The sequence below is a fragment of the Rosa chinensis genome, chromosome 3 (assembly GCF_002994745.2).
Source record: "Rosa chinensis cultivar Old Blush chromosome 3, RchiOBHm-V2, whole genome shotgun sequence".
Classification (NCBI taxonomy): Eukaryota; Viridiplantae; Streptophyta; class Magnoliopsida; order Rosales; family Rosaceae; genus Rosa; species Rosa chinensis.
The window spans coordinates 29,109,065-29,131,651 of NC_037090.1; the positions used below are offsets into that span (position 1 = coordinate 29,109,065).

General features: G+C 38.6%; 1 protein-coding gene across 1 annotated transcript; it reads right to left on the minus strand.

Annotated features, from left to right (window-relative positions):
- Positions 1-4,887: 4,887 nt before the first annotated feature.
- LOC112193435 (protein MIZU-KUSSEI 1) lies at positions 4,888-6,062 on the minus strand. The gene has a single exon (XM_024333584.2). The coding sequence runs from the start codon at positions 5,932-5,934 to the stop codon at positions 5,059-5,061; it is 876 nt and encodes a 291-aa protein (XP_024189352.1). The 5' UTR covers positions 5,935-6,062; the 3' UTR covers positions 4,888-5,058.
- Positions 6,063-22,587: the final 16,525 nt, after the last annotated feature.

Consider the following 22,587-nt stretch of genomic DNA (forward strand, 5'->3'; position numbering starts at 1 on the left):
AGTACTTTTGGACTTTTTCCAAAAGTTACTTTTGCTTTTCAGAAAGGCATGTGAAAAACATTTCATCTAAAAGAATCTGTTTTTCCCCATCCAACCTCCACCAGCAGGAGCACTCAAGAAAGCAAGAAATCACGGAGTCGTCCTGTACATTTTGTAGTTTTGAATTGTAATTTGAGTTCCGCTCCCTATATAAGGAGCATTAGCTTCCCTTAGAAGGCATTCGAAAATTGAGACAGAATCATATTCTCTCAAAGAAGAAAGCCATAGTAGCAGTGTGCTCTTCCTTCCTATCTAGTGAGAAGTAGTGTGCTTTCATTTCAAGTAAGTACTGTAATCATTCTTATGGATAGCTAAACAGCTTTTTAGCTGTTTACCTAAGAATGAGGCTCTGAATTCTTGGCTTGTAATTATGTTTATATGAATAATTTCAGTGTGTTCACCCACTTCATCAAGTTTTAAATTCGCAAGTTAGTTTCTGTTATCATAATCATGTTCGGCCAGTATCTTATACTATCTTTAAGTTCATATTTCCTGGTTGTTAGGAAAATTTACCTCAGCTTAGGATAGAAACAAGCAGCAGTGATTCTGCCTGTTAAAGTAACCGTTAGGTGAAAAACTTGGGCATGTTGAAGGCTAGTTTTGTTTTTCTCAGAAGTTGGAACAAGTTTTTCTAAGAAAAAGTGAATTTTGGACCCAAAAGTCAGCATAGGATACATTAGGCACTACTTTAGAAATGACTACCCTTATGAGTCTTTTCCCTTAAAAGTTGTGTAAATGGGCAAAATACAAGCATGATGGATTGATTGGGCAAAATACCATGAAATTTTGGGCAAAATACCATGAAATTTTGGGCAAACGGGCACAACCCCTTTTTAACATGGCTGGGCCTAAAGTGCACCTCAGCTAAGACTCACTATACTCCATAATGATCATTTTTTTGAAAATACACCTTAAACTTGACAATAATTGTCAATTTACACCTTTAACTGACAATTATAAAAATTAACCCTTTGAATTTGGTGATAACTGCCGATTTGCAACCCTTCCGTTAAATTCAACATTTTCCATCTAAGTGTGAGGGGTAATATGATCATTTTATATATATTTCTTTGAATAATAAAAAAAAATGAAAAAAAAAATCATGTCCTTCCATCAACTTATTCATTTATTTATTATTATTATTATTATTATTATTATTATTATTTTACAATTTCATCTACTTATTTACTCATTCACTTCAGAACTCTTTTTTTTTTTTTTGGAAAATTATGCCTACTGCCTTATATTATTTCAATAGAAGAAAAAGGGTTTTTGTCAATTTATCCCATTTCTAGGGTTTTTTTTTTTACTTATTCCATTAAGTTTTTTTTTATTCCCTCTTACCCAAAACACTCTAAGAAAGTCTTCCCTAATACCCCATTAAGGTTTTTTTTTTTTTTTTTTAATACCATTTTACCCTCACCCCTTTGTTACTTAGAGATAGAGAGAGAAACCATAGGAGACTTCGCCAGAGCCCGTTATCGGTTGCCGGATTCCGGTCACCTGCCACCGGAATCCGGCCAATTTTTGCAGGACTCCAGTCACCGGTCTTTGGAATCCGGTCACCAGCGGTCGGAATCAGGTCACCCGCCATCGGCCGCCACCCATCGGATTTTTCTGAAAACCTTTATTGTCTATTGGCCCCAATAGAAGTCTATTGGCCCCAATAGAGGGGAGGGGCAATAGAGGTCTATTGCCCCCCAATAGACGTCTATTGCCCAATAGTCTATTACCCCCCAATAGAAGGGCAATAGACGTCTATTGCCCCCTAATAAACGTTTCGATTACCGAAATGGGAACTAATCTCCCTAAATCTAGACAAAAAAAACTTTGATTAAAAAAAAAACGAGGAGAATATTACATCAATTCAAAATGTCTATTGCCCCCTAATAGACGTCTATTGCCCTCCAATAAACCTTTAACAGACCTCTATTGCCCCCTAATAGCCCTTTAATAGACCTTTAATACCATACATGTTCCATATTATTCAATTGCCACAAGAAAGAAGAGAAGCCAAATTGGATGCAAGAGATAATCCTATCTTACCAAGTCTTGAGAAATTGAGGACTTATCTTATGCAAGGCAAAGATAAACCAAGTTAAATTTTTGTTTCTCCACGCAATTTTTCTTATTGAAATAATATAATGTAGGCATAATTTTGCAAAAAAGAAAAAAGGTCGGGAAGTGATAAGTGATAACCTCCCACAACACTTCCTGAAACCAGAAATCAGTGACACCATGATAACTTTTACCTGCTTGTTCTTGTCCTGCTGTGCCATGGCGTTGGCACAAGCCTCTGGATTCCCAAAAACACCGGCTATAAACACCATCGCTACCACCAATCCACAAGCAGTTCAAATCTTGTGCCCTGGCAATCTGATCTAACTCAGAGCGAGCTAGATCCATAAAACCTCATTTGAGATTCACTTTGCCAACATCCTAAATAATAAAATACAAATCAGGCACCACATCATGCCAATCACCACCACCAAACAATGAGCCGACCAACCCCTGCATTCCACCCCGTCTGCAATGTCTTTGCAATATGATCTCTAAAAGGTTAGATCCATCTCCCCAAATCTCATGGCTAGTCCAGTCACCCAAATCTGCTATTATTAGACTATAATTTACATATATACACGTCCCCTAAATGATGAATTTAACTTGTTTTCAATTTCATTTTTGTTGTAGAGAAACTGAAATTGAGAGGAAATCGCTGTGTATTCTCATTGATAATAGGGGCCTCTTTATATAGAGGATTACAATGTATAGAATCTCAATCATACAAGGAAAGTAATCGTACATTGAATAGGAATCTAGATCCTTCTAATTTAACCATATTACCACTAGGTCAAGTAACCTAGAGTTTGGGCCAAATTAGGGTTTACTTGAACACTCCCCCCTTGTGTTGCCTAAACGCGGTGCTTCTCTCATTGCCTGGTTAAAAACCTTGCCGAGTAACAAAAAACCCAGTGGGACAAAAATAACCTCAGTCAAAGGGGAAAAAGAGCACAACACACCCTTCACGTTTCGAGGTGAACATGTAGACATCTCCCCCTGATGTCTGCGTCTCCCCCTGATGACTACGATCATGGGAGTTCAGATAATTTTCGCAAGCCAATTCTTGCCACATGTCTCTCAAACGTGGATTTGGGCAATGATTTAGTAAACAAGTCTGCCATATTATCCTCAGATTGAACCTAGTTCACTTTGGTATTTGAGGAGAGTCTGTTGTTGCTGGTTATGCTTGGTGTTGTCACTTTGATGTAGTCTTGCTTCATTTGTTCAGAACGAACAGCATTATCCTAAATGCTCGTAGGCTCATCGCGTGATTATGGATCCAATCCATAAACATTCACGAACCACTTCGTGAAGAGCAATAATCTCTGCATGGTTCGAAGATATAGCGACTACGGTCTATTCTGTAGACCTCCAAGATATCACGGTCTCTTCCCATTGTGAACACTTAACCAGTTTAGGAGCGACCTTTGTGTAGGTCAAAGAGGTACCCAGCATCAGCAAAACCTTCCAAAACACTTATATCGTTTTGGGATGGGGATAGAGAACGCAGGCCAGCGTTGGCGGCGTTTCTGGTGTGTGATGGGTCTGAATCCATCTTCTCTCTGTAGGGATAGAACAAGCCCATATCAATCGTACATCTCAAGTACTGAAAGATATCTTTTACACCAATCAAAATGGCGTCGCATTGGAGCAGAGTTATACCTTAGCTAACAAGTTCACTGCAAACGAGATGTCCGGTCCTGTGCATTGGGCTAAGTAAAATAATGCGCCTATTGTACTCAAGTAAGACACTTCTGCCTCTAGCACATCTTCGTCATCATCCTTCAGACGAAGAGGATCCTTTTCAGGATCAAGACTACGGACGATCATGGGGGTGCTTGAAGGTTTGACCTTGTCAAAATGCCTAAGCATTTATCGACACGATGCTCAAGTTCCAAACTGAGACATAATCGTGTTCTCCCATAATCCTTCATCTCAAAATCGAATTTCAAGTGTTCAGCGGTTTCCCTTAACTCTTTAAGGGCTTCTAACGAAGATCATGTCCAACATGAACCGCGATGGAATCCGAAACTTGTTATGGAAACGCGTAGACATATCCCTTCCCAATCAAGTAGTTATTTTAGCGAGCGTTTCAACCTCTTTGTAAACGCACTCCGTGGTCTAGAGCCACTTGACTTGTGTAAATGAAGTTCACCATGAACCTATAACCTGATGAGTGTCCGATCAATTCTTTCTTTTCACATTTACTTCAACCTTCCTATGGTTTTTCCAGGTGAATTTAATTATAACCTGAATGCCGACACTCTTCGATAGCATGTCGATCTGAAATCATCAATAAAATAAAGAGAAGACGAAATAAACGAAACTACTACACTACTCTTCCATAACAGATACTTCAATATAATTGAATGAAATCTCAGAACCTTATGGTAGTTCATCTTCCCAAATATTTTTCTTACCTTTTCTTCTTCTTTTTTGGATAAGTTTCCTAATAGTTTGACCACAGAACATTTTTTTCTTTTTGGTGGGCTTTTCCCTAAAGAAGTTTTGGGAGACGACAAGCGTGGCAATATATATATAGAAGTCCTTGCACATTTAATATAAACTAATACCTACATGCACGCACGCAGTAAAGTTTCACAGAGCTGAAGTTTTAAACATGCATATACAGATAAAAAGGTCGATATCTTTCTGATAATTAGATATATGTACGTAAATATGCATTTATAAAACTCAATTACAGTGAATAATACAGCTCAGAGATCACCAGAGAGAATAAGCTAGCTAGCCACAAGTAGTCCACAACCTTTTTGTAATGCATGCATCATGTGAAAGATGTACTCTCTAGTATCAACCATATATACCAATAAGAACAAAATAAGATATAAAATCACATGGTCTCGGATTTTAAAATTTGTAAATTACATAAAGTCACATCTGCATCCGCCATTTCTTTAATTTCTGTTCTTCTTCCTTTGTTGTTGTCTTTTACACAATTCATATTCTAAGCAAGAAGATGCTGAGTTCTGGACCTCCATTACTCCCATCAGGATTCAACATGTAAAAGGCCTCCGAGTCACGGCTCCCCACAACTCGTTCAAACCGAGCCCTCATGTAAAGCAACTCGCCTAAACCCTCCGACGACCCGCCGCTACCCACTTTCCCGTCGTCCACCACCGGAATCACCCCGGCTCCAACTGAAACGCTCCCGACAGTATTCAGCACGTGCCAGTCGGACTCTCCGCATATGCGAGACGCCGCGTACCCCAACTTCCTCCCATTGCAGTACATGGTCCAGGTAGGCTCGTGAAACAAAGGCTTCCGGCCGCCACCACGGCCTGAACCCTGATACCTTTCGGACTCGAGAGCAATGCGGACGAGTCCGGAAGACATCTCCTTAACGAGGGAAGACGTGGACATGGCCAGCTCGAGAAGCAAGACGGGCTCGGACCTGGGGTCGAGCTGGACGGCGAAGCTGACGTGGCCGCGGCGGTTACCAAATAGGGTTCCGGTGACTTTCCGGCCGAGAGAGGGCGTGACCGAGAGGTGGGAAGAGATGGCGAGCCACTTGCAGCTGGCGGGGAGGTTGATAATGGCGGCTGGGAAGGAGATGAGGTTGAGAAAAGAGCGGAGGAGTGAGGAGATCTTTGTCTGGGTTTTGGAGAGGTGGTCGAAAGAGACCGGGGACGATGAAGAGCTGTGTTTGGGAATCAGTAGCTTGTTGGAGACGTCGTCGTTTTGGCGACGGCGGTGGTGATGATGTTGAGGTGGTGTCAGAGCTGTTGAAGAGGATCTGATGAACTGGTTTGAAGGGACGATTTTTCTAGTTGTGGTGGAGCTAGTACTAATGCTATTGCTTCTTTGGAGGTTCATGGCTTGTTTGAATTATTCTGACTCTAAAATGTGAACCCAATTGGAATGGAGTTTTGATTAGAATGCTAAAGTTTGCAGAGAAAGAGGGAAAGAGATGAAGAAGAATAGAAGATGATGGAAGTAAAGAGGCCGACAAGTGATGATAGTGTTGGGAGGTGGACAATATAAAGGGAGACTATGGAGGTTTGTGGTGATGATGATCACAGCCTAGACTTGTATATTTTTCTTATTGTTTCTATGAATTGTGTGCTGAATTGACCCTTTATATGGTCCTACAAAGCACCATGACCTTTTAGCCAGGATGTTATTTTATAAAACAACTTTCTTAGTTGAGATTCAAACAGAGAAAATCAGTAGAGATGGGGGTTGAGATCGATATTGATCTTTAATTTCTTGATACATTAATGCCGAGATTTCTTGTCATATTATATAGTATGATTTTATTTTGGAGGCTGGATTAAAATCATTAAGGATCATTAGTGGGTGAGATTTGATTTAGATAATATGTAGCTAGCAAAGAGATATATTTATCAATGAATCAATCCCAATTCATTTCAATTAGATCAGGCCTTATCAACTATATTCTCTTTCGTAAAACAAAGAAACACTCACTTTGTCGAAACATAATACACTAAAAACCCTAGGCGCCGCTCTGACGCCCCAAAACCCTAGCACTCTCATATTTGCTTCTCGATCCCTCTCTCCATGGCAACGATCGATGATGTTGCAACAAGTTTCTCATCGTCGCTGGCTCTCCTAGGCGACGATGTGGTGGATATCTCCAAGATGCCAGGAACAAATACCAGGCGAGTTTCTCAGGCATACCTCCTGGCTCAACCTCTCACGCCAAAGCCGTTTACTGCACAGGATTTGCAGCGCCATTTCAAGCGTATTTGGGTTCTCAACGCCGCTTTCAAGGTCCAGGAAAGAGCACAGAAGCGTTTTGTGATATCTTTTGATCTGCGCAAGGACAGGAACAAGGTCCTGCGAGGCGGGCCTTGGTATTTTCAGCGTGCACCAGTCATCATCCATGAGTATGATGGATTGCAATCCCCAACTGCAATTCAGATGCATGATTTTTTTTTTTTGGGTGAAGCTGCATAACATACCGCCAGCCTTAGAGGTAAAGAATACAATTGTGAATGTTGCTTCAATTGCAGGCAGGTTCCTGGAGTGGGATGAGAAATTGTTCAAGGCAACAGGTAACATTAGGGTTCATGTGGCACACCATATTGCCAAATCCTTCTTCCTGACAAAAATCCTAAAGCTCGCGCCGGGGGTTATTGAGGAAATCTCGTTTTATTTTGAAAATCTGCTTGGTCGTTGTCGAGATTGCAGTCTTATCTTTCATGAGAATGGGGCATGCCTGTACGCAGGTAAGATGCTCAACCAAGATTGGATCCAAAACGGGTTGAAAACAAGGTGGAGTTGCCTAATTCTTTTGTAGGTTTTGCGCACTGCACTTTTAGTGGAGGTGCATTTCGTTTTCAAGGCATCCAAACGCCCATTCTGCCTCCTATGGCACGATGTCTGTTTAGCTCTGGCTCTACCTCCAAACTGCACAAACCTCTGGTTCTCCGTCATGCCAATCTGCAAACCTCAAAGGTAGCCAACAAGCAGCTTGCATTAGTACCTAGCGCAGAACAGTCTCCCTTGAAGCGAGGAAGGCCTGGATCTCCCTTTGCCTCTCCTAAGAAACTAAAGCTCACACTAGGGCAGCTTGTAGTTGGCCACAACGGTTCACCCGCACCAACAAAGAAGATGAAGATTCCTGCTGCCTCAATCAAGCTTTCTGCCAAATTAGTGGGACTAGTAGAAACACCAGGTGGAATGTTGGTTCTTGCGCAAGTCATGATGCCTAGGGGAGATGTTTCCCATGACTCCACTTTCAAAAAGAAACGAGGACGGCCATTAGGGTCCCGAAACAAGAATCCTCCCAAGCCAAAGAAACAGGTCTCTGCTGAAGATGTGCTTTCCTATCTCCACTCGGAAAAGCCGACTAGCCCTAGCTCCAAGGGCAAGGAAAAGATGTAGCCTTTAGGGTATGTTGCCTATTACTATGCTTTGCTTCATAGTACATAGGCTCACTAGAATAAGTGAGCATGACTTTTTTGAATGAATGATCTAGACTATGTATCATCGTGGTGTGTTTTACATCACAACTTCTTGACTATCTGTACATGGTAGCGGAAGGATATGTAATAGTCATTCTAGCCTTACCGTATTAATGAAATCCATATAATTACTTTGTCAAAAAAAATTTCATTTCAATTAGTGATGCTTTTGCATGCCAAAAAAAAACTAAAAAAATTGTAGTGATGTCAGTGAATTGTGATTTGTTGGTTATTTGAAACAATTGATACTCTAAAGGTTAAGGGTAGACAAGTGGAGATTTTTTTTTTTTTTTTTAACAGGTCAGAGTTTAATAGAACTTATATAAGAAAATCTAGGACAAACCGGATAACCTATCTAAGCCACAACTAGACTCATTAAAATTCAAAGGGACGCTCGCTGAATAACAAGCTTAATCTAAGAGAGTAATCTCCCCTTCTAAGGAAAAAAATATGGGCACAATACTGTTTAGTCTCTGTAGTTATAGGGTCTCAACGTTTCAGTCCCTGACGTTTCAATTTCACCTAAAAAACTCCCTAAACTCTTAAATTTCACCCAATTGGTCCTTGCCGTCAACTTTCCGTTAAAAACTCCGTCATCTTGCTGACGTGACACTCCTTCTACAGTAAAATGACTATTTTACCCTCACTTACCAAAAAAAAAATTTTTTTTTTTTTTTTTTTACTCTGTTTTCATTTTTTTTTACTCTCTTTTTTTTAACTCTCTTTTCTCTATTTTTTTTTAATTTGTTCTTTTTCTTTTTTATTACTGTTTTTTCTCTATTTTTTAATTTGTTCTTTTTTTTTTCCTACTATTTTTGTTAACTCTTTTTTCTAAACTTTCTTTTCTCTTTTTCTTTTTTTTATTTGTTCTCTCTTTTTTTATATTATATTTTTTTCTCTTTTCTTTTTACCTCTTCTTCCTCTTCCACCTCTCTCCTCTTCGGTAGACCTGTAAATGGATCGGATTTGGATTGGATTGACCTAAATCCAAATCCATTTACTTAAGAAAAAATTCGATCCAAACCCACTTCGTTAACCCGGTGGATCATTGATAGCTCGATCTAAATCCGTATCCGCCGGATTAACGGATACTCAATCCGTTAATCCGACCCATTTATTAATTTCAAATGTTTTAAAATTTTTATAGTAATATTAAATTTATATCATGATACCTCATAAGATATTAATAAAATATTAAAACAACATGAAGAGTATCACAAAAAGTAGAATTACATTATCAAAATTCTTAATGCTTCTTGGAATCTTGGGTGATGGACTGTTGTCCCTTAGATTGCTGCAAAAAAGGGTGATTGGGAGGGGTGGTAGTGCTTGCTAGCATGACGGAGATGATGGATGGATGGTGGAATGGCCAGCACTTGCTCGGAGCAGCGGGCACGCCACCGGTGATGGGTCGGCAAGGTTTTGGCTTGCAAGATGGTGGCGCAAAGATCACAATAGTCTGCACTCTTAGCTTGGGTTTGCAGTGAAGACGAGGACGGAGACGAGAGAGGGGAAGAAGAAGAGGTTAAATGAAAAGAGAGTAGGTAAAAAAAAAAACAGAGAGAGAGAGAAAAGAGAGTTAAAAAAAATAGAGAGAGAAAAGAGAGTTAAAAAAAAGAAGAAGAAAAAGAGAGGTAAAAAAAAAGAGAGAGAGAAAAGAGAGTTAGAGAGAGAGAGAGAGAGAGAGAGAGAGGAGAGTTAAAAAAAAAAAAGAGAAAACCAAAAAAAAAAGAGAGAGAGAGAAAAGAAAGTTTAGAAAAAAGAGTCAACAAAAATAGTAGGAAAAAAAAAAAGAACAAAAAAAAAAGATTTTTTTTTTGTTCAGTGAGGGTAAAATAGTCATTTTACTGTAACAGGAGTGCTACGTCAGCAAGATGACGGAGTTTTTGACGGAAAGTTGACGGCAATGACCAATTGGGTGAAATTTAAGAGTTTAGGGAGTTTTTAGGTGAAATTGAAACGTCAGGGACTGAAACGTCAAGACCCTATAACTACATGGACTAAACAGTATTTTGCCCAAAAAATATTCATTTAGTTTAATTTGCCAGGCATGCAATTATGGTACAAATATCAACTAGAAATGTCTTAGAAAAAGCATATAGAGAGTACCCCTGCTTCAAAGACTCGAGTCCAGAATGTCTTGTCTTGTTGAAACCCTAAGCATGTACCTCCTCCTTCCCCTTGGGGTCGGAGTTATTACCTACCTCAGGCTCTTCAGCATCCAACAACCTCAGCATCAGATTGGTCCTCTTGCTGCCCAACACTCCATCTTGAGACTTAGGCTTGTTTCGATGACCCCTTGGCCGACCCTTCTTCTTTGGGGTCTTCCCAATAGTAACCGGAACCTCCACAAGATCCCCAAGATGGAATTTAATAGGTATGATCGCCAAGCTAGGTTTTTGCCTCTTCTCCATACGCCACTCATCATGACACCATTTGCGCATTCCCAAAATTCTTGGGCTTGCAGCATCAAGTCCTAATGCAATAGGTCCATTCAAAACATCATTATCCACCAGCCCAGCAGATCCCAAGCCCACACTTAACCCAGCTCTAGCATATCTCAAGCCCACACATGCAGCAGAGTCACAGCTGGGCCCATAAGGAACATAGGCACAGCCTGACCCAATAGGAAACCCTAATTTCAAATTAGGGTTTCCAGTAGAGAAAACAGGAGCTGTAGACCTCGACCTGAGTTCTGACGCCGTCCCAGCTGCCTCCCCACCTTCCTGCCAAACTTGACCCATTCTGACCAGCAGCCCAGATGACCCATCCCCAAGCTCGTTCACCTCCACCAGCGCTGCCTCCAACGTTGGAGCAATGCTCCTCGAGTCGATGATTGTCTTCAGTATACCATCTCAGCCACCCATCCTGGCCATGATAAAAAAAACCACAGCCCCGACATATGCCTTGACATTTCTAATGCCTCAGCTCCAATTCCATAGCCATTGCTGCCAAGAAAGAGTACATACGACGAGCCCATATGCGGCAGCGTACTTCATGCACAATCCGGATTTGTTGCATCCTCTGCAACGCCCCTTGATCATACCTTTTTTTTTCTCATTTCTACAAAAAAAAAAAAGTAGTAATCATTATTTAGCACACCTTATTTAACGAACCCAATTTTGGGTTTGAGATACAAGTTCCTAAATTCAAGGTCTAATACCGAAGCTAGGATTTTTTTAGTCTCGTCTTTGAGTTTGATATTTAAATAAAATCCTGATCGAATTTGTTATAAATTTATATTTTTATATTCATTTACTCTCTCTCCCTCTCTCCCTCCTTGTCCCCTTTACCAAAAAAAAAAATAACTAAAGTATAAAACATCCTTGTCAAATGACCTAGACGTATGCCGGCCTTAACCAACATTTCAACAATAACTCTAATTATCTTAGAAATAAATGGTCCATACATCTCCATCTCTCGATCATCTCGTCTTTATCTTATAGGAATAATGTATTGTGTATAACTTAAACCAATCAATCCATCCAAGTTCAATAATTAGAGCTATACATACACAAGCTCCTATTTGACTAGAGTAATACTAAATTAACGTTATACCTTATGTGTATGAGAAACCGTAGTTTTTATTTTTCATCTTATAATTGAGGTGTGTGAGAAGTTAAATGAGATATAATCATAGTGAAAATTATATATATATATATATATATATATTTACAACGTAAGAAAGTGAGAATAGAGAAAATGAGCAAAAAGAGTAGTAAGTGAGAGAAAGAATACACACACACACAATATACTAATGTTCACCTAGTCAGTAACTGACTAGAGAAACTATGTTCATTCACCCTCGTATTTAAATCTAATGGTTGAAAATAAAATAACTCAACTTTAAAATAATTCTTTCTACTATTGGATTTACATTCAAAAGTGGTTGAACTTAATTTTCTTGATCAGTTACTGACCCGATAAACATGCTTAGTTATGTGTGTGTGTAATGAGAATGGTAAAAAACCATTATGAGAGGAAATGACAAGGCTTAAGAAATAATATCTCTTTTCTTAATATACAAGTAGTTTTCTCCACAAGCAAGCTAGGTAACTCCTCTTTAGGGAAGGAGTTAGTTATCGCATAATTTGTATGTGTCTGGTCTGTACTCACATACCTTCTATTATGAGAATTTTTAGAAGTATTACATAGCTCTCATACCACTACTGAGTGACTAGATAAAAGTAGTTAATAATTAAGAATTCTTTTGAATGCAAAGTGCTTTTATTTTGTGTTGTACTTTGTAAGTATTATTTTACAAGTATCGTGGCAATTGGTAAGTTTGACCTATAGTAGATCTTACTTTTTAAATTTATTATTGTGACATTGACTGAAATCATTTAATACAATGATATGTTTTACCAGTAAAATTAGAGCAACTCCAACAATTTCTCTATAATTTTTGTATTATAGGAAAGCAAAAGTCAAAGTTTTAGCCTCTTTTTTTTTTTCCAACTCCAACAGATTCCTTATTATACACTAATCCCTAAAATTTCCATAATTCTTCCTTAAAATATTAGAGATTGCTGTAAATTTAAAGAATTTGATTTTATCTTTCCTCAATTTTTCTAAAATATGAGATAGTTATAGGGATTTGTTGGAGCAAAATAGGCTCATTTTTCTCTAAAATAAAGAAAAATAAAAATATAAAGAAGCTGTTGAAGTTGCAGCTGTTGAAGTTGCTCTTAGATAAATAAATAAGCCTCTTCCTCAAACTAGCTCATAGACACAATGATTATATTTGGAGAAATGGCCTTCCTCTCCCTGCTTCTTACACTTCTCATCTAGATCAGTTGAATCGTGGCTGTGCTAGGAATCTAGGATAGAGTTGTGTTCTTTGACTTCTTTCTTCATCGAAAAAACAAACCCATTACTTTTATTACGAGTATGAATAATGGGGGGCGCATTTGGGTCAAGTTGACGACCCCTGCACGGTACACATTGAGGAGTGAAGATGAAAGTGACACGAGGCCGACTGACAAGCATGATAAATCAAAGTCAATTTGCAAATCATGTTGTGGGAGTGGCCACTTTGTCCCATCAAATTGGAACCCAAAAACAAAACTTACTTTTATATTCATAATATATATGCTCAAAAATTATTATACATGCGGCTTTTCTTTAATTTATTTATTTATCATCATCATTATACTAAGTTAGTTTATCTAATGAAAAGTTTGGACGGTTCCAAACTAGCTAGCTAGGCAGGCATATTTTGCACCATGATCAAATAGATTGGTGGCCTAACAGTTATGAGAGCTGAAGGTGTAGTCACAACGTACGAGTTCAAAGTGTGGACAGAAATATTTATCAGCATTCCTATCAATTATTGAACAATATATCATTTCTAGCTCCATTTTCTTTTGCATGTATTATACCTAATCTTATCCATCCTTTGCTAGAATATGTGGCAAGGAAGAAAAGCCTAGACACATTAATCTTCCTTACTTAACATGCATGTAAGGATATAGTCCTAACTAGGAGTAATCTTTGGTCCTAATCTGAGGATATATTGGATTCTTGTGTGCCAATTTAATCACCTTCAAATACTCTGTATAAACATAGTAAGGCAGTAACTAAAGGTAACAATTAAGTATCAAACCCTAAAATTTTGCCTAGTTTGAGTCATCACTAAGGTGATCGTTGAAGAATCCATGGCCGGCTGGTACCACATGATTCGTAAGGCATTATTTTGCAGGTGATCTGGACAACTTTTTAGCTAGGACCGGTATTTTCTACACCCTCATGATGTGCAAACGAGTAAACTTAAAGTATTCATAGAGAAGCATACACAATTCTCACAACAATCATACTTAGGGGGGTGTATTCAATTCAGATTTTAAAAGACTTTGTTTGAGTTTTTATAATTCATGGATTTACTTAATCCACAGATTGTTTAAATTCTATATGGACTCTGATTGATTTTAATGGATTGATTTACTAGTATTTGTTTAGATTTTACAAATCCTAGCTTATGATGTTTTTGGTAGGTTAATATTTTTTTTTCTTCTTCTTCTTTAATTAAGCAATGGATGTATGGATCCAACTATAATGCTATATCAATGACAAGAAAGTATGGCAATCTACCATTCTTTATATTGTGTATAATGATATATGAACAATAAGAGAAAACTAACAAGCCAAAATATTACACAAAAAATAAAGCAGTAAACTAATGACATAATTTATTTCAAATCTAATTTACAAAAGAATCATGTGTGTATGTATCATCTTAATAATACCATTGAAAGTGAGCTTCATTAGCTAGAAGGATTAAGACTTCTAGAGCTATAGTGATAAAAATAAAATAAAAAATTATTAGATGAGAGCAGAGGCAGAGGAAGATAAAATGGATGAGTGTCATCTGTTGAGTCCTGCTTTTTTTTTTTTTTTTGGGTGAAGAGGTTTTTTATTTTTTGAGTAAGAAAGAATCCATCAAAATCTTTTGGGAAGTGGTTGGATTGTTTTTGAGTTTTGATATGTATAAAAAACACTATAAAATCCTCCAAAATCCAGCATTTAATGAAATCCTTAAAAATCCGTATACTTTTGAATATCAGCAGATTTGAATGGATAATTTTAAATCTTAATTGAATACATCAAGATTTTAAAGGACTGTTTAAAATCTCAATTGAATACCCATAGACTTCTAAAATACAAAAAAATCTTGTAGACTCTTAATTGAATACACCCCCCATAATGATGATGCGCAAAGCCAGTTACCTCTAGTTTGGTACTTTGGTTATGAGGCCATCTCCAGTAAGAAGGAGCTATATTGGGGTCAAGACTATAATTTACCCCCAAAAATATTATTCTTTATTCATGAACAAGTGAATCATCTCCAGTAAGGCATGGCTAAATTTTAGTCATTTCAAGTATTTTATGATTTTACATTATGTTTTGTAATTTTTATGATTTTATTCTATTTTAATAATATTTTAATTTAGACTAAAATTAATTTATGAGGAAAAAATTAATTTTTAAGGTGTATATTTGGATGAGGTATTTTTGTGGTATTGTTGATAACATTTTCGGATAGGTTTTTTAAGTGCCACATGCCACTTAGGAAGCAAATATGTAGATTCCCGATTAGATATAGTGTCAACGTGGCAAGATTAATTATTACAAAGTCTTATCAAATTTACCAATAGGATTTTTGAATGCCACGTGTCGTGTTGTGATCAACTCTCTAAATTTCTGATTAGATTTTATGCATACATGGTGGTTCTATCTTCAGCTACAAACCTCAATAAAAAGGGTGGTTTCAGATGCATATCTCACTACCTCCTCTATCTCATCTCTAATTGTTTGTTCATTTTATAATTTTTCATTACATTTTGCAACGAATTCGAACTGATTTTCTTAGTGGAATGAGAGGCAACGTGAAGACGAGGAAGATGATGAAGAATATGATGCGCAGGGGCGAAAGAAGCAGCTAGCTGGTTGGCTACTAACCCACTTCAACAACAAGGGTGGTTCTGTTCCAGGCCGCGCTACCCGTCATCTATCACGTGAGATAGCTAATGAAAAATTGTTAAATGATTACTTCGTAGCTAATCTTGTGTACCCTGCGAAACTTTCAGACGACGTTACAGGATTAGGGGAGATAGGACCCGCCCCGAATTTCACCTTGAAATCAGAGATGGCCCTGTAGGGCCCACCTTAGGAATAACTCTACCGAAAATTCGGCAGAGTCACCCCTAAAATAGACTACTCAAAACCTGTAGAAACACATTCACACTTCTAATAAGCCATCCTTATTCTTCTGGAGCCGCCCTGCTTCCCAAATCACAACAACTCCACAATTAACAACTAAAATCTGAACAATACAACATAACCCAATTACACAAGGGTAACTCCCAAACTTTACAACATTCGTCATATAGGTTATCAAAGCAACCTAAAAGAGAAAAAGAATTCATAATACAAGTACATTCAGTGATTAACCTACAATATGAAAATAACATCAGCAAATGCTATGCCCTGAATCCTACTATGCAGAACGAGCAACTTTGCAGACTGGATAAATGAAACTGAAGGGCCTAAGGGGAAAGTACATAAAAAATACCCTTTTTTTAGGAATACATATATAACAAAAAAAAAAAAACATGAAGCCAACGGCTAGTTCCTCATGCATGTGTATAATTATAATTCTTAATTACTTAACCATTGGATTCATGCATTGCATCACAAACGATTGATTATGACCATTTGATTCATGCATTGCATCACAAAGATTTTGATTGGGCTGATTTCCTGTGGGTCCCACAAAAAGCTAAAGGGCCAACCATAGGGCTAAATTCAGCCCTCTCCACCTTTAGCCCTTAGGATCTTCTCTTGTTGGAGCCCTTTTTTTTGTCAAAAAGGGCTTGAGATCACATATAGCCCTCCTTGTTGGAGATGACCTAACTCTTCAATCAAATTGGGTTAATTCAGAACAATAACTTTAAATCCCTATATATAACTGTGACTTAATTTTAATTATTTTTGTTGGAGTTCTTTTTACTTTATAATCTTAATAATTAAAAGTTGAATTTTACTTCTAAAAAAAACACAAACTAAAAGTTGAATTTAGCTATTCTATTAGAGATCCTCTAACACGAAGCACACAGCTTCTGTTTCGAACCACTCTGTATCTGATGAAAGAGATTGATCCAAGGAGTGTTTTCTATGAGAGGAGGTGCGATCGCGAGATGGAGAACCCTGAAGTAATCAGAGAAAGTTTCTTCTGGACTAGAAAGTTTCGTCTGGCACAAGCCGCATGCATATGTGTATAACAAGCACAACACGACGCCTCTTTCACACTTGTGAAAGGAGCTATAATTATAGTTGAAGAACATGAGGATCAAAAAGGGCTGCGGATGAAGGCATTACGTACTTTGCATTTCAACGTGATTAGAATTAGATAAGTCCCAAAACCTATAATAATATAATAAACATGCATGCACCCAAGTCCTCCATCATGAGCTCAAAAATGATTCTAAATTTTTATAATGAAATTCAGAGGCATGTATGTAGTATACTCACCTAATTAGCTAGAGCAGGCCACTTAGGCTCCAAACCCCCTGTAGGCCTGTACTAGAAAACTTGGAGGCAAGTCCTAATTGATCGAAGGAGGAGTAATCCAAAGCCAAACAGGAAAGACACTATGAATACGCAATTTTAAAGGTTTAAACAACTGATTCTTACCTACTTGTAACTGGTCTTTTTGTTTAAGGAAAAACTTTTTCGGCCTTTTAATAGAAACGAAATGAATTCATTAATAGAACTTCGCGAGAGACAACCAAGGGGGAAGTAGGACTTCATTAAAAAGCTTGCTGATCAGGGTGAAGAAAAAGAGTACCACACCCTATTATTACCAATCAATTAACTAGTATACGTACATCATCAATATATAAGAGTAACGTGCAGTAAACCAGGGAGAGACTACCGCTTCTAACCAATTCATACGGTAAGATAAATGATATATCAACATACCCGGGCTCTACGGTGTGCTGCTTCATTGCACCTATGGGGAGCGTAGTACTTTGAAGCAAAGCTTTTAACTCATCAAGCAGCCTTACTGCAATCCTCTTCATCATTATTTAAAGCATGAGTTTATAATACTATGGGCATCACCTTCATTTGCAAGCACATAAAATGCCGTATCTCTACAAAACTGCAACCCGTGCTTAATTAGTGCAATGAACACACTTGCTTTGGGACTTATACTCAATCCCTGTAGGAGAATCTCAAACTATGAGCTATTTCTCAGTCACTTTTGCAATATTAAACTCTTTGCCTCAACAATTAATGGGTTTGAAGCTGCTGTTGAGAAACTGAGAGTTTGGCCAGCCTCGATCAGAGATCAACTGGATTGATGTGACTAGCCCTGCTGCTATATTGCTTCTTCGTTGTTCAAGTTCAGCAAAACACAATTTGATATCTTAGCAGGTATGATCAAAGATCAGTTCTTAAAAAGTTTCTGTCGTTGGATATCTTGTTTCTTTCAGTACTGGCTACTATATGTACTCAACATGTATATTAGAATAGATCGATAAGCCTACAATATTAGGTGTGGTAGTTTGTTGTTTCGCGTACATCTCATGTTAATTGTAAGTCTGCAGTGACCAGATTTTCAATTATGGAATTCGAAGATTGTAATCATCAATAGCCTAATGTTTGTCCTTTTGGCTTTGACTTCTCTTCCAAGAAAGACGACAGCCTGAGCCATGAACTAATGGGTTGGTTTGACAAATGTTTAAGGGTATATATTTTGGTATAGAAGCTGTTCAAAGCTTCAGCAAATTCCAGTGGGGTTTGAGATTTCTGCTTTTTTTATTTTTGTATTATTTTTTTTTTAAGGGGAACAAATATCCATTGATATATTCATGACGTACTGCACTGAGTCACTGTCAGGATATTACATACATGAGAGCAAAAGCACCCGAAACATAACCTTGCTTTGCCTATTCAGCCTAACCAGAAACAAATTCCTAGCAAATAACATCTATTCTAACAATACATGCTCACATATTTCACTACTAACTACAACAAAAAAGGCTCACAAGTTCAGAAACTAGACAACTATCAGGAAAACCGCTAAGCTTTCACCTAAGAAAGCTATCGTTGTATGATTGCTTGCCAAATTCTACCAAATAGTCTACCACAACGTCTAGGATCAGACTTTCAATCTAAACATGCTAAATTTTACCTTTACCCTTCCCCATAGTAGTAGAAGGGTTAGCAGCAGAGGCGGCCCTTGGGGTGTGCATGTGGTGCAGGTGCACAAGGCCTCCGATTTTTGAAGGCCTCCGAATTGCGTAATGCCTTTATGTACATATATATAAATTGAAAGTGTGAAAGTATATGATGAACCGTTGTACTTATTTGATTTGATCTTATATGTCTTGGGTTTGAGTCCCTTGGGCCTTTCTATTTTTATGTTTTTTCTTTGATCTTCTTCTCTGTTTTTTTGTTTTGTCTTTCTTCGTTTCATGTTTCTTCTAGTAAGGCCTCTCTATTTTTATTTATTTTCCTTTTCTGTTATCTTCATCTCGTTCTTTTATTTGTTTTCCTTTTTTCATTTTCCTTCTTTGTTTTGTTATGTTTTTATCCCTCCACTCTATTCTTGTTTTATTTATACTAAATATTCCTTTTAGTTCTTCAACTGAGATCATAATTAATAAGGCTTCACTTATATTTTCGCACTAGGCCTGAGGACCGGCCCTGGTTAGCAGGAGTGGTTGCTGCCTAGCCAAAGACCCAGCAACATTATTCTTTGTCTTGTTATGACTACCTCGTGGCCTGCCTCAAGACTTCTTCTTGCCCAACAAACATAGATCCTTCAAGAGCCCTTCCGAAGACCAAGTCAACCCCAAGCAACAATAGTGCATGGCGCTTGCGCTTGGGTTGCGGACCATCCTCCTCTTCTCTAGCCTGACGTGCCCCTATAACTTGGGTCACCGCTACTGGATTCTCCTCTGCAGAAACCACCATAGCATTGGCTGCGTCATCTTACTCCCTAGAAATCTTCTCCACCACTTCCTTGGCCGTAGAACTCTTCGCCCTTGCCGTTGAAGTCCCTTACTCTGCTCCGATGGTTTTTTCAACCTCCTTCGATAAACTACATCGAGCTCCTCCCATTGCCATCAATGACCCGGAATCTGGGCTCCAAAAGACCTAGAGATGATGAAGTCAAGGAGTTGGTGCCAAAGACCAAAGATGGCAGTCTATTTGCTACCCCTCCGCGCATCATCGTTGCCCCATTTGTTCAGCCGTCTGGCTTAGGATCGGCCACCAGCTGCATGGGGCACGCTTAAGAGATCCACAATCTTGACATCGGCCCACAAAATTCTCATAATGGAAGGACAACTCTAGGGATGCCAAAACCCTAAACTTCTGACTCAGCCTCATTATCTCATTCACACACAATGCAACTCGCACCCGTGCCCGACCCTCACGCAAGCCATGTCGATCCACCTCTAGTACCGTTCCAATCGTTTCTCTTATCAATGATACAATTGTCAGCGTGAGAAAAGCTAGTGGCAGTCCATGAATTCGGATCCAAATCCAGATGTACATGGTCCAAGGGGATGCTGGAAATGGGAGATCTGCCATCATAGTCATTTAGGAGTATGTGAGCCTTGTTGAAAGTCCACGGAACCTAGCCTTTTTTTTTTAATTCTTAGAATGTCCCTAGCATTGCTAAAGATGAAAAGAAACTCCCCTATGGGCGTTCCTACACCTGTAGTGTTCCATTTAGTCTCCACATCGATTGGAAAGCACCCATGAATGAGTAATGATTGAAGGCTCTGCACGTATTAAGCCAGCCTGCCATGTATGCGTTGTTGGCCACAAGCTCCTCACCTGTCTTCCTCAAGTTGCCAAGATCCACGAGTTCATCCCCGACTTGCAAAGACAAAGCCGAGGCTAATCGAGCCGCCATGGAGGCAAGGGCGGCCATCAGAAAGTCTTGGTGTGCTGTGCAAACCCTAGCCATGCGATAGGTAATGGTGGCTAGGGCAAATGCTTGTCTCCTCAACTTCTTTTTCTCTCATAACATTTTTTGGATTTCTGGTTCTTTCTCCATTATTGTACAATATAGGTGGTATTATGTTTGCTTCTAGTTAAATCTCATCTTGCTTGCTATTTTCTCAGCACAATAACATATATGGTGCGACTATTGCCACCATACTAATTATTTTCTTGGGAAAATAGTCCGTACGGTACCCGACGTTTACCTCCATATAACTTTTGGTACCTGAACTTAAAAAAAATATCAATACGGTACCTGAGATTCTCTGCCCGACCGAAGATTGACACATATGGCCGTTAACTTTTGGTAACGGAGCTAACGGCCATATGTGTCAATCTTCGGTCAGGCAGCGAACCTCAGGTACCGTATTGATATTTTTTTAAGTTCAGGTACCAAAAGTTATAAGGAAGCAAACGTCGGGTACCGTAAGGACCATTTCCCCTATTTTCTTCACCCTACAAGTTTCTGATTTATTGAAAGACTAAATACCCTAATACAAAATAACAATAAAAGACTAAAAACCTTAAGCGCCGCTCAATGGACGCAAGAAACCCTAAACCTACAACCAAGGCTACTCTACCCACCAAGCTCACGGCAACTTTGCCCCAACCATGGACGACATCACGACCTCCTTTGCCGCCTCTTTTGCCTTTGCAAGCAAAGATGTCGTTGACCTTTCCAGATCAGCCAACAGTGCAGAACGTCGAGGCACGCAGTCCTATCTACTAGCTTGACCGCTTGCTGCAAAACCGGCACCATTGCAGGACCTCTGACATTTCTTCCATTAAGTTTGGGTTCTTGAGCGGCATTTCAAGATACAAGAGAGGGCTGAGAACCGGTATGTGATTGCATTCGATCTTAGACGAGATCGTAACAAGGTTTTACGTGGTGGACCTTGGCGCTTCAACCAAGCATCGATCATGATACAAGAGTACGACGGGCTTGCGCCGCCTCAATCTTTTGCATTGAATGCTTTGTACTTCTAGGTACGTATCACTGATGTACCTCTACTCTTTGAGAATAAGGACACCATCAAAGACATAGCTGCCATCACTGAAAATGTCATCGAGTTGGATGACAAACTCTTTGACAACACAGGGAAGATTAGAGTTAGGGTTTACATGAACTCTCTAAACCCTTTTTCTGAAAAAGAATGTGAAGCTTGCACTGGGAGTTGAGGATGAGTTCTCATTTTTCTTCGAAAACCTAGTGGGTAAGTGTAAGTATTGTGATTTGATTTATCATGAGAATGGTGTTTGTCTTGCAACAGATGGAAGAGCGGTACCAAGAATGGAGTCAGCTTCGGCTCATAGGAGGTTGGAAATCACAAGTCCATCTCTTAGTTTCGTACAAAGCCGTTTTGAGAATGGCATTTTCAAGTTATAGGGCTTCATTCTTAATCTCTTTATTCATCATTAAACTCTAATGCTTTCTTTCTTAGCATTCAATATCTTCAATTGTTCTCATGTTATGCTAACAAAAAAAAAATCGAGATGCAGAGGAAGTCAAATGGAAAAAGAATTTGAGTTAAACCACACATTGGAAAATGGTACTTTGGGTACTGTAAATGGGTGAACTTGAAATTAAAAAAATATATGTAGGCCGGGTGAGAAGAGAATGTAGAGTGAAGAAAGTAGTTAGGGTGGCAATAGCAGCATCCATTAATATAGATTATTCTGGGTGAGACTAATGAGGATTTTAAAGAGGATTTCATGAAGACTTTTAAATCAATGGTTGAATGACATATGTTGTGAAGAAATAATATTTCAACCAAAGTTTGGACCCCTCATCCAATTGTTGATTTGAAAGTACTCATGGAGTCCTCATTTTAGAGTCCTTACTTGCGCTAACCATGAGGACTTCATGAGTATTTTAAAATGACAATTTTGACAATTTGGACGATGACAACCTGGGAAAAGAACTAAGCTTTTCAAATTTAATGGCTTGGCCAGAGGAAGCTAGCATACCATGCGCACAGACAAGGGATTCTAATTAAGAAAAAAAAAATTGAGATTGATA